Genomic DNA, 13,977 nt, shown 5'->3' with positions numbered 1-13,977 from the left:
GGCAGCGTATGACTGGCTGCATCCCCATCTCCATTTACTCCCACATAATAGGATTTTGGGATGATAAATGATATTTGTAACGTAGTCGAGTGATTACTTGTAGTTTATTTTAAAAAAATAAATATACAATTTATATGAAAAAAAGAATTTTTTAATTATAAGTTTTTTTTTTTTAAAGAATACAAGACATTTGTATAATATATAACTGTATTTAATATTAAAAAATTTTATATATTATATTACTATCTTATATATATTTTATTAAATAAAATATAACATATTTATTATTATTAAATAATTATTTTTTATATATTTTTATATTATTAAATAGTGATAAATAAATCATATTATATATAATAAGATATAAATAAAATGATAGAATAATATATAAGTAATGTCACATATAATCGTGAAATGTATAAATATCGTACAATCGTTTTTAAAAAAAATAAAATTCATAATTAAAAATTTAATTTTTTTAAAAGACTACTCGACACTTGTATAATCACGATTACAAATATTATTTTTATCGTCGTATCATTACTCTTGTTAAAGGAAGAAAAACAGAAAAGGATTTTACGAGTCATAAGGGTATTACGGTAACTACGACATTGTCACCATCAACCCACCACGTTTCATCGGATGGGTCGTGGAATATCGGATTAAAAATTAATGACGTTCATTTTTCTCTCCAGGAGTATGATTTTATGTGTTTCTGTGTTCAATCTTCAAAGCAAGCGCTTGCCCATAAGAAATTGTTAGAAATTTCAATCCTCACCCGAACGCATAATAAACTGCGAGTGTGAAAGAGATGGGAAGGGCGTTTGTCTATGTGATTCTTGGAGGAGGGGTGGCAGCTGGGTATGCAGCTCTTGAATTCACAAGGAGGGGGGTCTCTCATGGTGAACTCTGCATAATCTCCGAAGAATCAGTAACCTATCTCTCTCTCTCTCTCTCTCTCTCATACTTTTCCTCTTTGAAAGTTCACTTCTTTAATGGGTATGATATACTCTTTACAGTTGGGTAATCATTATATTTTTGTGATTTAATTAGTAAAATTCTTTTAACGTATTCTCATCGAGGTCCAGATTCTGGTTTAGAATATGCATCTTTCAAACTTGGCTTGCGTGTGATATGAATGCGGTTGATTGATAAATCTAGCTTATGAATTTAAGAAAGGGCGTTGGTTCTCAACTTCTCACTTCTCTCCGTCTAAAGATTGTTAAGTATTCTGAACAGTCTTACAAGTCCAACACATGCTTGAACACGCACAGGCCTTTATATTTGTAATTAAGTATAGATTCTTGCTTTAGACGGGCCCTGCCTTGGAGAGGTTCCCTGACATCAATATATATATTGATTCTTGCTTTCTTTGTTTCTTCAACCAAGAGTGCTAATATTTCGATTAAATCTCAAGTTTCTTGATGAGAATGGTGTAATATAATTAATCCAATAATGATCAGTTCCTTCTAATTTTTTATTCTACACCATCATCTCATTTTCGACCCTTTGAATTTTTTTTTTTTTGAAAAAGCAAGAACTGATTAAATAGATGATAAGCAATGCCACAGTGGGATAAGAGGAATAGGGGTGCAACATATAGCATAACTCATGTATGATAACTATTAGGTAATGACTCCACAGACATGAACTGGAGTCATTACCTAATTAGGCATGGCCAGGTACACAGGAAGTATACAAGAGATGAACCTAATTGCAAGCAAAGAGCTGTGAAAATCAGCATAAAAGTCATGAAAACTAATCCCATCCAATAAAATCGATGAAGCCCAAAGTTACAATGTATGAAAGAAAAAGTCCTTGAACCCTCCCATCGAATGTTCCCTATTATCAAAACAGCAACCATTCCTTTCATTCCAAGTACACGACATCAAGCATGGAGACAACCATCTTCCAAACAGCCGTGATTTGATGATTGCCCTGAATTCCTCTCCAGCATGACAGTAGATCGACCACCTCCTAGGCATGACCCAGGCAATACAAAGCCTAGTAAAGATTTCATCCCATAAAGCCTTAACCACCTCATAGTGAAGAAGAAGATGTTCTGTTGTTTCTCAATTTCTTTTACACATAAAGCACCAATCCCTTTCTCAGCTTTTCAATAGTCAAAAATTTCCCATGAGAGTCCAGCCAGCCAAAGAAAGCAACCTTAAGTGGAACATTACTCCTCTAAATGCTTTTCCAAATATGGCTTGTTCACACTTTCTGATTCTGCTCCTACGTGGGGGTTGAAGTGCCATTTGACCCAAAGGCCATTGAACACACGCTCAAGTGCGTGCGCTCATATATATTATCTAGCTGACAGCAGTCATGAGATGGGCCAGCAAGGTTAATAAAATATATGACTCTCTCATTGGTAAACATGCTCTTAAATTTCCACTCTCTATTTCCCTGTTGGAAGGCCATTGAGTTCTAGATAATGGGCATCTCAGTCTAACTGAAGGTACAGAGTTTTGCACACGCACAGATTAGTTAAAAGTTCTTGTGGCAAGACCATTTATGTTGTGTATTTTAACATCATCTAAAAATTTAGCAGGTAATTTGATCCTACATTGCACCATCATATATTACTTTGCAGTGATGTGGGTTTAATGTGATTGGATCAAGAGATTGTTGAGAACGATGTTAATTGCCCTACAAACTGGGGTGGAAGTGTATTTTGGGATTGCCAGAGACTGAGCATGATTTGGAACCTTAGAAGCCTTGCATACTCTTTAAAATGATCTTAAATAATACAAAGATTGGATTTCTTAGGTCTTGAATTTCTTTTGATTTGTTTCTAAGATAGAGTTGAGCTTGTTGAGAAGAGCGTGCCTATTTATAGGAAAGAAATTAATTTTATGCAACATTTATTTCAGGTTGCTCCTTATGAGAGACCTGCATTAAGCAAAGGTTTTTTACTTCCTGAAGGTATGCATTCTCATCATAAATATTTGTGAAGCGACTCTTATTAAGCAGTTTGAGTGGGTGTTGTGTCAGGGTTTCGAGATTTTTGTGCCACTAACCCACGATCTTTGTCCCTCTGAATTTCTGTATCCATTTTGCTCATGAAACTGAAAGATTATGTCAAGCGAAGAAAAATATTTTGCTTAATCCACACGTGAAATGTTACTAATTATGTAAGGGAATCATTCAAGAATCTTTGAAAACCCTGAGGCATCCTCGATCTCTGAACTGTTTGTTATTGCGTATGCCATGCATAAGTTCTTGAAAAGGTCATAAATATGAAATGGAAAGCAAAGATCTTTATTCCTTATTTATTAAAATTTGGATTGTATGTTGGTTTCTTATTAAGAAATCACAGAACTTTGTAGCTACAGCTCTGTTCATGAAGGTTTCAGGAAAAAAAAAAAATCTTACTTATGAAAAAAAAGGAAGGTTTTTTGGAAAAATGAAAAGACAATGACGTGCTGTAGTGCTTATTCAATTATATCATGGAATCTAAATCACCAAATTAGAGTGGGATTAACGTAGTGAATAAGCTGATCATTTACCTGAAAGCTCTTACTTCATTGGCATCTAGACTCTGCTATGACAACCTCAAGGGCGATGATCCTGGAGTTTTAGGCTACCACTTTTGGGTGAAGTGGGATTAAATTTTTTCCTGATTTTCTTAATTGATAGGCAAATGCTGATTAGTTTTTCATTTTGTTCTGCTTTCTTTCATCTCTCTTGCTCAGGTTATTTCTGAATTCGTTAATTAAATAACTGCTAACATGCAGATCGTGCAAGCCTTCCATCATTTCATACATGTGTTGGTGCTAATGAGGAAAGGCTAACCCCAAAGTGGTATAAGGAACAGGGTAATCACATTCTCTCACTATTATATTTTTAATTAAATAGGCTAATAAGAAATTCACTCAGCAGAATACCTTTCTGTTGATATATGTTCTTGATATGTGTTGTGTGTGATTGGAGCCATGTAAGTATTGGTGCATGTTTTACTCAATGTGGTATTTATTTTGGGATCTTGGTCTCTGTAGGGATTGAATTGGTTCTTGGAACTCGAGTCAAGTCAGCTGATGTAAGGCGGAAGACATTATTGACAGCAGCTGGGGAGACTATTAGTTACAAGATTCTCATTGTTGCTACAGGTGCTCGGGTATTGGAACTAATCTTTCATTGGCTAATACGTCTTTTGCTTTTAGTAGTAAGCTCATCTTATTAACAATGGCCAGATGCATGATGCTATGTATAAAAAGAGGAAGCATTCTGCCTTTCTAGTGACAGATTTACTAAGCATTTTTTTCCCCATTTTATTTGATGACTGTTACATTGGCAAAGCCACTTCCTTGGAAATGTAAGAAATGGAATTAGAAGATAGGGTAAAGGCCAATACCTTGACAAACATGAACTTGAGTTGTTTGTTTGATTTGTTATGTTATGTTTTTGCTCTGTATTACCTATAAAGAATGTTCTTAGTTCTCTGGTGTGCTTTTGACTTGATTTTGATTTTGGTCCTTATTATAAATAAGAAAAAAAAATTAATGCTGAAAGAACACTTATGAACTTACCAAAATAGCAAATGTTGTGTAAATGTGTTTGGCATATCAAAATCGTCTGAGTTTTCTCAATATAAAAAGGAGTGGCTCTTTGGCGTTAATTGATTAACCTGGGTCAAATGTAGGCTTTGAAGCTTGAAGAATTTGGAGTGAGTGGATCAGACGCTGAAAATGTGTGCTATTTGCGAGATTTGGCTGATGCAAATAGGCTTGTTGATGTCATGCAATCCTGTCCTGGTGGTAATGCGGTTGTCATTGGTGGTGGCTACATTGGAATGGAGTGTGCTGCATCTTTGGTGATCAATAAAATAAATGTGACCATGGTTTTTCCGGAAGAACATTGCAGTAAGTACTGTAATGATTTTTTTTCTAGTTTAGATCTGCCCATTGTACTCACACACGCATGCACAGTAACCCATTAAATCCATGAACAGTAGATAGGCACATATACCTATTGATCCATACGATTATACTGTACCTTTTTATTGGGTGATGCAGTGGCTCGTTTATTTACTCCCAAGATTGCAAGTTATTATGAAGATTATTATCAGTCCAAAGGAGTAAAGTTCATTAAAGGGACTGTTTTGTCATCATTCAATATTGACTCCACTGGGAAGGTATAGCTTACATTAATTTGGGAGGATTTTTTTTGTATTCTTTAGTTGTCTGGAAAGGTGGACCAGAACTCCCTATGAATGGAATGTGAGAAAATTGATGGATTTGATGAGATTATCTCTTTTTTATGAGTTTCTTTTTTTCTTTAATGAGCATGAGGTTTTTATCTCAAATCTTGGAAAATTGTCTAAACTTATCAGATAATAGTCTATGATCATTTCTTTAAAAAATGATGATGATGATGATGAAGTAATAAAACTAATTTTCCTTTTAAGACATTGTTATTCTTGCAAATTTATATTCTCCACCACCACCCCCCCCCCCCCCCCCCCCCCCCCCCCCCCCCCCAAGTTTGATCTCTAAAGCTGCCTATCAACCTCTTTCAGGTAACTGCCGTTAATCTTAGAGATGGAAGTCAGCTGCCTGCTGACATGGTGGTTGTGGGAATAGGTATCCGTCCAAACACGAGCTTGTTTGAAGGCCAACTAACTTTGGAGAAGGGTGGGATCAAAGTGAATGGAAAGTTACAGTCAAGCAACAGCTCTGTCTATGCGGTTGGTGATGTTGCAGCATTTCCAGTTAAACTATTTGGTGAAACTCGCAGGCTTGAGCACGTGGACTCAGCTCGAAAGTCTGCAAGACATGCTGTTCATGCTATAATGGAACCAGAAAAAACTGGCGAATTTGACTACTTACCTTTCTTTTACTCCAGAGTCTTCACAATGTCCTGGCAGTTTTATGGGGACGCTGCAGGGGAAGTAGTCCACTATGGGGATTTCTCAGGAGGTAGGTTTGGGGCTTACTGCGTAAGCAAGGGTCACCTAGTCGGATCATTTCTTGAAGGTGGAACCAAAGAAGAGTACGAAGCTATTGCCAATGCCACTAGACTCAAGCCAGCAATTGAAGACCTGGGTGAGTTGGAGAGACAGGGTTTGAGCTTTGCATTGACAGTTAGTCAGAAACCGCTGCCATCATCGCCTGTCGTTGTTAGTGGTTCTAGTCTTATTGTGGGAAGACCACTATATGCTTTTCATGCAACTGCTGGTGTTATTGTGGCTTCTTCAATAGCTGCATTTGCGTACTGGTATGGGAGGAGGCGCAGAAGGTGGTAAGACACTGTTTTGGTGGTGGGCCATTGGCGGCAGCTGAAGACTATTGTTGTTGCTGATTTAAATGTGTGACCATGTTGTGGCATTGATAGGCATAGGAGATTTTGAATACCTGATCAGAGGATCATTCTTGTTCCATGTAAGAATAGATTCAAGATATTGTATCTTTATACAAAACTTTATAACTTCTCACTTGTCTTTGCCTTCTCTATGAGTTTTGGGAATTGCAGTATGGATAATGAGATGAGATGAGATAGTTTTAGATAAAAGTTAAAAGTTGAATAAAATATTATTAAAATATTATTTTTTAATATTATTATTGTTTTGAGATTTGAAAATGTTGAATTGTTTATTATATTTTATGTGAAATTTTGATAAAATTATAATGATTAAATGAGATGAGATTAAACGCTTTTACTATCCAAATTTAGTGTGTCCAAAGAATATCTGTTGAACCAACTATTTCCATCTGTTATCTTTTCCCGAGCACACCACTTACTGGATGAGCCGAAGGGAACATTCAGATCCTGGATAATTTAATGAATTTAATTTATCAAAGAAGCACGGATTAATATGAAAAATGTTGCTTTTTTCATCCTGGATTATGTCATATCTAATAGCTGGTCAAGCAGGGGAAAAGATAGAACAATATTGTTTTCTATTAATATATTTATTATCATAAAAGTTCGTTTATGAGAGGGCATTTGGTCTAGTGGTATGATTCTCGCTTTGGGTGCGAGAGGTCCCGAGTTCGATTCTCGGAATGCCCCCTCTTCTTTTTCATTTTTTTCCTGGTAAGGTTGGTATTTTACGTTTTTAGAAGGGCAGTATTGCCAAAGAAAAAGAAGAAAACAAGTTCTCGCCTTATATCCTATTTTCCAGGCCCATATCTCCCCCTATCCTATCCTCTGTTTTTCCTCTCTACTCTCCCTCTCTGTCTTCCTGAGGAAGGAAATGGCGAGCACTCTCTACACATTCACGCTACGGTGCCCCTCTTATTCTACGCCCTCGACATCTCCTTATCCTACACACAACCCCAAGCCCAACCTCCTCCACTTCCCCTCTACCTCTACTTCTAGCCTCACCCACCGTTGCACCCATGTCCGTCCTATCTCCGCCGTGTCCGCCCCCGAGAAGATCGAGAAGCTCGGCGCCGACATTTCCAGCCTCACCCTTGAAGAGGCCAAAACCCTAGTCGACTACCTCCAGGACAAGCTCGGTGTCTCCGCTGCTTCCTTCGCCCCAGTCGCCGGCGTCGCAGCCGCACCAGGAGTTGCGGCCGGAGACGCCCCAGCGGCCGTAGAGGAGAAGACTGAGTTCGACGTGGTGATCGAGGACGTACCCAGCAACGCCAGGATTGCGGTGATCAAGGCTGTGAGGGCGCTGACTAGCCTGGCGTTGAAGGAGGCTAAGGAGCTCATCGAAGGTTTGCCCAAGAAGTTCAAGGAGGGGGTGTCCAAGGATGAGGCCGATGAGGCCAAGAAGCAGCTCGAGGAGGCTGGGGCTAAGATCGCCATTGTTTAAATTTTACTTTTGTTTTTCGACTTGCAATTGGTGGTTAGTTGGGGGACATGTTGTTCATTGGGCAGTATAGTGGAATGTGATTGATTTTGTTCTCAACTGAATGGGTATTTAACACTGTAATGAAACTGGGTTCTGCTTCTTGAATGACAGTGTTTTCCCAACTCACTACGTTTTTGTTGATCTTTCTGTGTTTCTTGGATTGCACAAGAGAAAGAAGCTAAGAAACTTGTGACTTAAACCTTATTTCATGAGTATGTCTGTTTTTGCTGCAATTCTTTCAACTGGATAAGATCCGACAAAAATAACTATGCATGAAACATGGGTAAGATTCACGATTTGCTCTGGTATTGTAACTTGCAGCTGGAATTAAATTTCGGGTATTATGTGGTTTTTGAGGGCATTTATTGTTTAAGGAAAAATGTAACTGCGATCAATCCTTTTGAATGCTTGATGATTAACGAGTTAATTGGTAATGATGAGTTTATAGCAATATAAGCAAATTGTTCATCAAACCCCTCTCCCTACTAAAAATTGTACTGTTGATCCTTTTGGGATCAAATTGATTGTATTGATCAAGGATTTGATGTTGGGAGCCAACAGCCATGTAAATGTTTAAGGTGGTTTTATCTCTTGTTAGCAGCATATGTCTGACACATGCATATACTTGGAATTGTTAAGACTTACTTCTCCTGACTCAGCATGCAAGACCGGTTCTTCAGCACTCAAAGATTATCCACAAGAGAAGGAGGATATCTCGCAGACTTCAAATTCAAATGCTATACATAGCTAGCACGTTACTAGTTTAAATTATGAATCTAGTTTGAAATGTAAATATAGATAAACATTGTTGTAACAGAAAGGGTTATATATTTACTGCAATATATACTCTGTTTTGGCATTGAGCACCAAAACATTTTCTTCCAGTCTCCTATATTTGACATGGTATCAGTTAAGCCATACGCTAACGCCTATTTTCTTTGATCCTAATGGCTACCTCCTCTGCTTCCGCCCACTTCCCTTTTCCTAATGGTGCTCAACTCAGGACCATTAAACTTGATGGTACCAACTATCTTAGTTGGTTATTGCTTACTGTTCCTGTCCTTCGCAGCTATGACTTGATGGGCATCGTCGATGGATCTGATCCATGCCTTCCCAAGCTTCTGCCCTCTATTACTGATGCTAATCCTGCTTATCCTATTTGGGTTAAAAAGGATCAATTCATCTTAAGTTGGCTTAATGCTTCTTTATCTGAGTCAGTTTTGCCTACTCTCTATGGTCTCCATACTTCTCATAAGGTTTGGCGTGCACTTGAACTCAAATTTGCCTCTCATTCTCGCTCCCGTATCCCTCAACTAAAACTCCAACTTCAGACTCTTCATCAAGGGTCTAAATCTTGTATTGATTTTATTAATTTGGCCAAGTCTTTAGCTGCTCAACTTGCTGCTACCGGTTGTCCAGTGGATGATGATGATCTTGTTTCCTACATCATTGGCGGACTAAATCCTCCTTTTAAGCCATGTATCACCTCGTACTCGTTTGCCACTCGTGAGTCCAATCTTTCTCTGGCTGATTTTACTGCTGAACTTCTCTCATTTGAGCTCCTCTTGGATAACCAACATCAATAGGTTGCTCCTGAACCTACTATGGCATTTCTTTCCTGCCAGCCTTCCCACTCCTTTCATGAAAAATATAAACACTCTTCTCAAAAGACTGCTCCTCCAAAATCATCCCACTATGCTACTGCACAGCCCTCCTGCACCTCCCACTCCTCTTCTACATCATCTCATGCACCTAGATCTCCTTGTCAAATTTGTGGCAAGTTCAGCCATCGTGCTCTTGATTGCTATCATCGGATGGATTATGCCTACCAAGGACATCATCCCCCAGCTCAGTTGGCTGCCATGGTTGCACAGTCCAACTCATTCTCTGATGATGGTGCTTGGTTTGCAGACAGTGGTGCTAATGCACATCTTACTTCTGACCTTGAGAATCTGAGCCTTCATGAACCCTATAAAGGAAATGAAAACATTACTGTTAGTAATGGTACAGGTTTGGCAATCCATAATACTGGTTCTCTGACGTTACACACATCTCATACTCCTTTTAAACCGTCTCATGTTCTTCATTGTCCATTTGCATCAGCTAACCTTTTATCTATCAATCGGTTTTGTAAAGACAATTCTTGTTTCTTTATACTAACTGATTCTTCCTTTTATATTAAGGACAAGCACACAGGCTGCATTCTGCCTCAAGGAAAGAGTAAGGATGGTCTCTATCCCATCTACCCAAATAAAATCTGCAAGTCCTCTTTACTTACTGCCATGTTCGGTGTCAAAGCTCCTGTTAATGTGTGGCATTCATGCCTCGGTCATGCTTCATTTTCTACTGTTTCTCGCATAGTTTCCAATAATCATCTGCCTCTCCTCGGCTCATCGCACATTACTGAAGTTTGTGCCTCCTGTCAACTCGGCAAGAGTAAACAACTTCCTTTCCAGCCATCTATTCGAGTCTCTACTGTTCCTCTTTAACTCATTCATATAGATGTGTGGTGCTCCCCAGTTGTCTCTATTGGAGGATTTCGTTATTATGTTATTTACGTAGATGACTTTTCTCGTCATACTTGGATGTACCCCTTATTTAATAAATCTGATGTTTTCATTTCCTTTGTTAAATTCAAAGCTTTAGTCGAAAAGCAATTCTCCTTGTCTATTAAACAATTACAATCGGATGGTGGGGGGGAATTTACATCACATCAATTTCGTTCATTCTTGGACCAACATGGTATTTTTCATCGCATAAGTTGTCCATACATAGCTCAACAAAATGGGCTCGCTGAGAGAAAACATCGCCACATTGTGGAAATGGGTCTCTCTATGCTTGCTCACTCCAAATTACCTCACAAGTTCTGGGTTGAATCATTTCTAACCACTGTTTATATAATCAACAGTCTACCAACCTCGGTTCTTGGTCATTTAAGTCCTCATTTTCTTCTCTATCAAACACCACCATATTATACTTCCTTTCGCACATTTGGTTGCCTATGCTTTCCTTTGCTACGGCCATACAATGCTCATAAATTAATGTATCGTAGCAAACATTGCATATTTCTTGGCTATGGTTATCATCATAAAGGATACTGCTGCTTCGATCCCATCTCTCATAAAATCATTGTTCCTCGTCATGTGGTGTTCAATGAAAATGTTTTTCCAGGTACCTCTCCGGATGTTATCTTTACTCCTCCAGCACATGCAGCTCGGATACCTGTTCCTCTCCTTGCTGATATCTTTACTCCTCCAGCACCTGCAACTCGGATGCTTGTTCTTATCCCTGCTGATGCCTTTCCAACGATAACCCCAATTGCCCCTTCTAGCCCAGCACCCTCTCCGAACCCATGCCATCCCATGGTTACTCATTCTCGCACAGGTTCACTTCGCCCCAAATCATTCCCTGACTACCAGCTCTTTTATTCCACTAAACATCCTCTCCAAGCTCTCAGTAGTGTCATTCAACCAACGAAACCCACTTGCTATTCTCAAGCCTCTATTTCTCCTGAATGGCGCGCTGCTATGGGTCGAGTTTGATGCTCTGCTCTCAAATGGCACTTGGTCATTATGTCCTAAACCCACTGGTCATAATATTGTCCATAACAAGTGGGTCTACAAAATTAAACGTAGACCAGATGGTTCTATCGACCGATTCAAAGCGAGGTTGGTTGCTAAAGAGTATGATAAAAAATGTGGAGTTGATTTTACCGAGACCTTTAGCCCTGTTGTTAAGAGCTCTACCATTCGGTTAATATTGGCTTTGGCAATAAATTTTGACTGGTGTATTCGTCAGTTGGATGTGTCTAATGCATTCTTGCATGGTCATTTAGATGAAATCGTGTTTATGGAACATCCCCATGGCTTTGTTGACCCTCAATTTACATATCACGTATGTCACCTACACAAAGCTTTGTATGGGTTGAAACAAGCACCACGTGCTTGGTATTATCGTCTTTTTTAGGCTCTTTTTGACATTAGATTTTGCACATCTGCTGTTGATTCATCTCTCTTTATCTTAACAACACCTGCAACTACAATCTATGTTCTTGTCTATGTAGATGACATTCTCATCACAGGTACCGACAAATCTGTTATACTTTCTATTATTCAACAGCTGCAACAGTCCTTTTCCATGAAAGATCTTGGTGATCTTGGATATTTCTTAGGTATGGAAGCTCACCGTATCTCTGATGGTTTACATTTGCGCCAATCTAAATATATTTTGGATTTACTTTATCGTGCTGGTATGATCGGTGCTAAGCCTTACTCTGCCCCATCTACATGTGGAACAAAACTTTCCAGTCATGATGGGTCTGCATTATCTGAAACTGAAGTCACTACATATCAGCAACTCGTCGGTGCACTATAGTACTGCACTCTTACTCGACCAGACATTGCGTATTCAGTCAGTCAACCGTGCCAATTCATGCACTCTCCTACCAGGTCCCATTGGATTGATGTTAAGCGAGTTCTACGCTATCTTAAAGGGAGTGTTGATCATGGTTTGTTTTACCGCAAGGGAGCTTCTCAACTTAATATCTACTGTGATTATGACTGGGCAGGAGATCCTGACAGCCGTAGGTCCACCACAAGATATGCAGTCTTTTTTGGTTCAAGCCTCATTTCATGGTGCGCCAAAAAGTAATCTGTCGTGGCTCGCTCCAGTACTGAAGCCGAATACAGGGCCCTCTCATATGCAACTGCTGAAGCTTATGGGTTGTGGATGTTGCTGAAAGAGTTGCGTCTTCCCTTGTATTCTCCACCAACTATTTGGTGTGACAATATTAGTGCTATTTCACTAGCTTCTAATCCCGTGTATCATGCGCGCACTAAACACGTTAAAATCGACTTTCACTTCATCCGTGAAAAGGTGCTGAATAAGGACATTATAATTTGGTTTATTTCGACCATTGATCAGGTCGTAGACGTCTTCACAAAGGGTCTCACTGCATCTCGGTTTGCTGTACTTCGTGACAAGCTTCATGTAGTTTCACCTCCCATCAGCTTGCAGGGGGCTGTTAGACTTACTTCTCCTGACTCAACATGCAAGACCGATTCTTCAGCACTCAAAGATTATCCACAGCAGAAGGAGGATATCTCGCAGACTTCAAATTCAAATGCTATACATAGCTATCACGTTACTAGTTTAAATTATGAATCTAGTTTGAAATGTAAATATAGATAAACATTGTTGTAACAGAAAGTGTTATATATTTACTGCAATACATACTCTGTTTTGGCATTGAGCACCAAAACATTTTCTTCCAGTCTCCTATATTTTACAGGAACGGCACAACCAAAGAGTTATGAACGGATTTGCAGCAGCCCACCCACCTAATTGGATGCGGCCTATGTATATGCGTGCGTAGAGAGTAGATATTAAGCTTTTGAACAACATCCATGGAGTAGGCTCAAATGTTGGGTTTTATTTTTCAAAAATTTTACGTACAATTATTTTTAAACTAGAAAGAAAATGAATATTCAAGGGGAGTAGTTATTATGAGTCGGGCTTATAATAAATGCTTATAAGAGTAATCAATTTCTTTTAAAAATGCAATTGTTTTTTTTTAATTATTATTGAATCTCAAATGGCAAAAGCATTCACCCAACACCGTGAATCCAAAACCTAATCGTATAAATTTTGACAGGGGTCTCTCTCCTGTCGCTCTTGCCGAACACACACCACCCCCCCCCCCCCCCCCCCCCCCCCCCCCCCCCCCCCCCCCAAAAAAAAAACTCGAGCTATATTTTCCTCTCCCCATTCTCCAATGCTTATAAATTCTCTTGTTTGTTTTTTATTTTTATTAATATGTCCTTTGTTCAACTGTGGGCTAATCGACTTCCTTTGGACAGCCTTATATTTACACGAGTCGCTCCATGCCACTTTCTAACTGTTGATCTCTGATTTCATCAGAAGTGTCACAAAAATAACTGACGTGTGAAGCTCAAGAGCTGTTGTGCCTTCGCAACTCATCCCGCTAGGGTGGTACCAATGGACTCAACAACACTTCGTATCTCTTATATTTGACACGGTTCACTCCACCTCCCTCCAATGCATAGTCCTTATTGAATGATATGGTCATAAACGAGTTAAACATATTAAAAAATAATAAAATGGTAGCACTTCTCAAGACAATTTGCCACTCAGACTATACAATATTTGCC

At 38.9% G+C, this 13,977-nt stretch overlaps 2 protein-coding genes and 1 non-coding gene across 3 annotated transcripts; all 3 read left to right on the top strand.

The window, feature by feature from the left end:
* The first annotated feature begins 661 nt into the window (after nucleotides 1-661).
* On the top strand, nucleotides 662-6,438 carry LOC122302584 (monodehydroascorbate reductase 4, peroxisomal). Its single transcript, XM_043113904.1, has 7 exons — nucleotides 662-931; nucleotides 2,877-2,928; nucleotides 3,741-3,821; nucleotides 4,002-4,120; nucleotides 4,646-4,865; nucleotides 5,019-5,137; nucleotides 5,522-6,438. Exons 1-7 carry the CDS (start codon nucleotides 812-814, stop codon nucleotides 6,245-6,247), a joined length of 1,437 nt encoding a protein of 478 aa, XP_042969838.1. The 5' UTR covers nucleotides 662-811; the 3' UTR covers nucleotides 6,248-6,438.
* Nucleotides 6,439-6,942: 504 nt separating this feature from the next.
* Nucleotides 6,943-7,014, top strand: TRNAP-UGG. The gene has a single exon. It is a non-coding gene; the product is annotated as a tRNA-Pro (tRNA).
* A 111-nt stretch (nucleotides 7,015-7,125) lies between these two features.
* On the top strand, nucleotides 7,126-7,933 carry LOC122302592 (50S ribosomal protein L12, chloroplastic-like). The gene has a single exon (XM_043113914.1). It carries the CDS (start codon nucleotides 7,199-7,201, stop codon nucleotides 7,766-7,768), a length of 570 nt encoding a protein of 189 aa, XP_042969848.1. The 5' UTR covers nucleotides 7,126-7,198; the 3' UTR covers nucleotides 7,769-7,933.
* The last annotated feature ends 6,044 nt before the right edge of the window (nucleotides 7,934-13,977 follow it).

Source organism: Carya illinoinensis, chromosome 3 (assembly GCF_018687715.1).
Source record: "Carya illinoinensis cultivar Pawnee chromosome 3, C.illinoinensisPawnee_v1, whole genome shotgun sequence".
NCBI classification, from domain to species: Eukaryota; Viridiplantae; Streptophyta; class Magnoliopsida; order Fagales; family Juglandaceae; genus Carya; species Carya illinoinensis.
The sequence above is the reverse complement of the archived record's forward strand: the minus strand, read 5'-3'. Positions and strand labels throughout refer to the sequence as shown.